Source organism: Contarinia nasturtii, unplaced genomic scaffold (assembly GCF_009176525.2).
Source record: "Contarinia nasturtii isolate CC-2019 unplaced genomic scaffold, AAFC_CNas_1.1 Cnas_scaffold_712, whole genome shotgun sequence".
Taxonomy (NCBI): Eukaryota; Metazoa; Arthropoda; class Insecta; order Diptera; family Cecidomyiidae; genus Contarinia; species Contarinia nasturtii.
In genome coordinates this window covers 1-2,812 of record NW_022198062.1, presented here as the reverse complement: position 1 = coordinate 2,812, position 2,812 = coordinate 1, and the positions used below count along the sequence as shown (strand labels likewise).

The following is a 2,812-nucleotide window of genomic DNA, read 5'->3' as shown; positions in this document are numbered from 1 at the left end:
GAAAAATTGAGATTTTTGTATAGGAAATCTACCATGAACGTATTCTACCGCAAAATAAATGTCATATTTGGTTTTCTCGTACCAAAAAACCCACAATAAACAATTTTCATAGCAATCGAATGGAAAGCCATAGCTAATTTACTCAAAAATATTGAACTAACTTCTCAAAATGGTTAACACCATTGAATTTCTCGGGTCCGAATTATTTAAAATCAGTTGTCAAAGTGGACCAACAAAGTAAAAACCTATTGCATTGCAGTTGAGTACCAACCAGTAAAGTACCCAAAGTGTTACGAAAATTGTTTACTTTCCTTAGTACAGATCGATGTAAAGTGCCGAAAAAAATTCTGTGAAAATAAAGGGTGCCCCTTTTGGGTCTAGGGTCGGATCAATAAAAAATGTACTACAACGTTGTTCAGAATGACGAGAGAAATGTTTATGATCCTAGGCCTCCAAGTCCCCCCACCCCCCAGGGGGTAGGGGGTCAAAACCCCCAAGATATTATTTTTTACTTTTCGCACACACCTATTGTGTAAGGTAAAGTATTGGAATCGGTCGAAAAATTAACACCCATCAAAAATGTGTTAATTTTTTCACAAAAAGCTAACATTCTGAAAGTTTGAAGAAATTTCAATACAATTGAGTGATATCTTCCATACAAAAATGAGCAAAAAATCCAAAATTTTGATTTTTGTATTTGAGTCGGTTAGATTTCTTTATATAAAATCACCCCCCCCCCTGGAAAATTTTGCTCGCACACTACTAGTATACACATATTCTCTTACATAATTTTTTTAGGCAAATTACATGAAGCATTTAATCGTATTGCACAACTTCAAGGAAAACGAGTTTTCGGTACCTATTTTCGTGTCGGTTTTTATGGATCGAAATTTGGCGATTTGGATCAACAAGAGTTCGTTTATAAAGAGCCAACGTTAACAAAACTTCCAGAAATATTCAGTCGATTGCAGGTAAACCATCCGGCCCATAAATTTCTTATTCATTTACTTATGTGGCATTTGAGTTTACATATTATTACAAATTTTTAGAATTTTTATGCTGATCGTTTTGGCGTTGAAAACATTCATATCATCAAAGATTCGAATATCGTTGAGGTTTCAACACTTGATCCCGATAAGGCGTACATTCAGATCACATATGTTGAGCCTTATTTTGAAGTTTACGAGTTACGCCATCGAGAAACTTACTTCGAACGGAATTTCAATATAAGTATGTTGTAATAGGGTGGTTTTTTTTTAGGTCATTTTTCGGAATTTGTTGGGCAAATAGTTTTTTTGCGTCTATTAGACGTCAGAAACAACATACCGGTGTAATTTTTGGTTTTCGTCTCACCAGTAGGTAGCGCAAGAGCTATATCGATTCCATGGTGGATCCCTTATTTATCCCTTGGAACACTAGATTTTGTGAAGATATAAAAACATCTTTTCTCAATCATATCGGTCCGAAATGAAGAATAATCATCATTTATGACCAGAATTTAGGTCCTAGTGAAGTTTCAAGCGATTTGAATGAAAATAGAACAGTTTTTACAAGTGATGTCAATTTTGGGTTTTTGAAAAATTCAGAAAAATTGTACATTTTGTGCTGTGAGGTGAAAATATTGCCCAAAATGGACAAACTCGGTGATTGGAATACTTCGGAAAGTCAGTTTAGGTAACTTTGTAAGGTAACCAAAAAGTGATCATTCTAACCGATTCGACCATATTTCTACATTTCCCAATGTTCAATAAAACGATCAGTCTTCGACCTATATGGAACGTCCAAACGACTGTATACCAAAGGTATAATCAATTATTTTTTTTGAAAAGTATTCCAGCTTCACTACGCATCAAATTATGGAGATGTGTATTACCGTTAGTACATTGTTAGATTTATGGTAGGAAATTTTAAGTAAAAACTGTGTTATTTTCATTCAAATCGCTTGAAACTTCACCAGGACCTAAATTCTGGTCATAAATGATGATAACACTTCATTTCGGACCGATATGATTGAGAAAAGATGTTTTTATATTTTCACAAAATCTAGTGTTCCAAGGAATAAATAAGGGATCCACCATGGAATCGATATAGCTCTTGCGCTACCTACTGGTGAGACGAAAACCAAAAATTACACCGGTATGTTGTTTCTGACGTCTAATAGACGCAAAAAAACTATTTGCCCAACAAATTCCGAAAAATGACCTAAAAAAACCACCCTAATGTTGTAATGTATTCATTTTATCTGATAATATTTTAATCTATTAATTTTTATCGATCACATATCCAAAATAGAGCGCTTCATATACTCAACACCATTTACAAAAAGTGGGAAATCACATGGAGAACTTCATGAGCAATGCAAGAAAAAAACCATTCTTACAACGTCGAATCATTTTCCATATGTGAAGACTCGCATCCAAGTCATTGCTAGATCTCAAAAGGTCCTTGAACCTATTGAAGTAGCAATTGAAGATATTCAAAACAAGACCCTGGAGCTAGGTATAGCTAAATTTTTCTTTAAATATTCTTTAACAAACTTCTAATATTTCCTTTAAAAATAAAATGTCTTACATCCGTAAGATGAACTTTCCCGCACTGTGATCCACAACATGGATTTATTACATATCTTTTACTCAAATTTGAATTCACGAGAAAACTGAATCTGACATTAGTTTAATAATTTTTGATAGACTTTTCATACAAAAATGACTAAAAATTGGAATTTTTGTATGGAATCAATGCCTATATGATATTATATTGTAATATGATTATTTTTTTCAGAAAAAGTCGACATTCTGAAAGTTTGAAGAAA

At 33.3% G+C, this 2,812-nt stretch overlaps 1 protein-coding gene across 1 annotated transcript; it reads left to right on the top strand.

The window, feature by feature from the left end:
* Nucleotides 1-710: 710 nt before the first annotated feature.
* On the top strand, nt 711-2,617 carry LOC116341497 (dedicator of cytokinesis protein 7-like; the record flags this gene model as incomplete). Its single annotated transcript, XM_031768609.1, has 3 exons — nt 711-971; nt 1,050-1,230; nt 2,293-2,617. Coding segments are annotated over 3 exons (693 nt in total), but the record flags the coding sequence as incomplete, so codon positions are not given.
* Between the last annotated feature and the right edge of the window lie 195 nt (nt 2,618-2,812).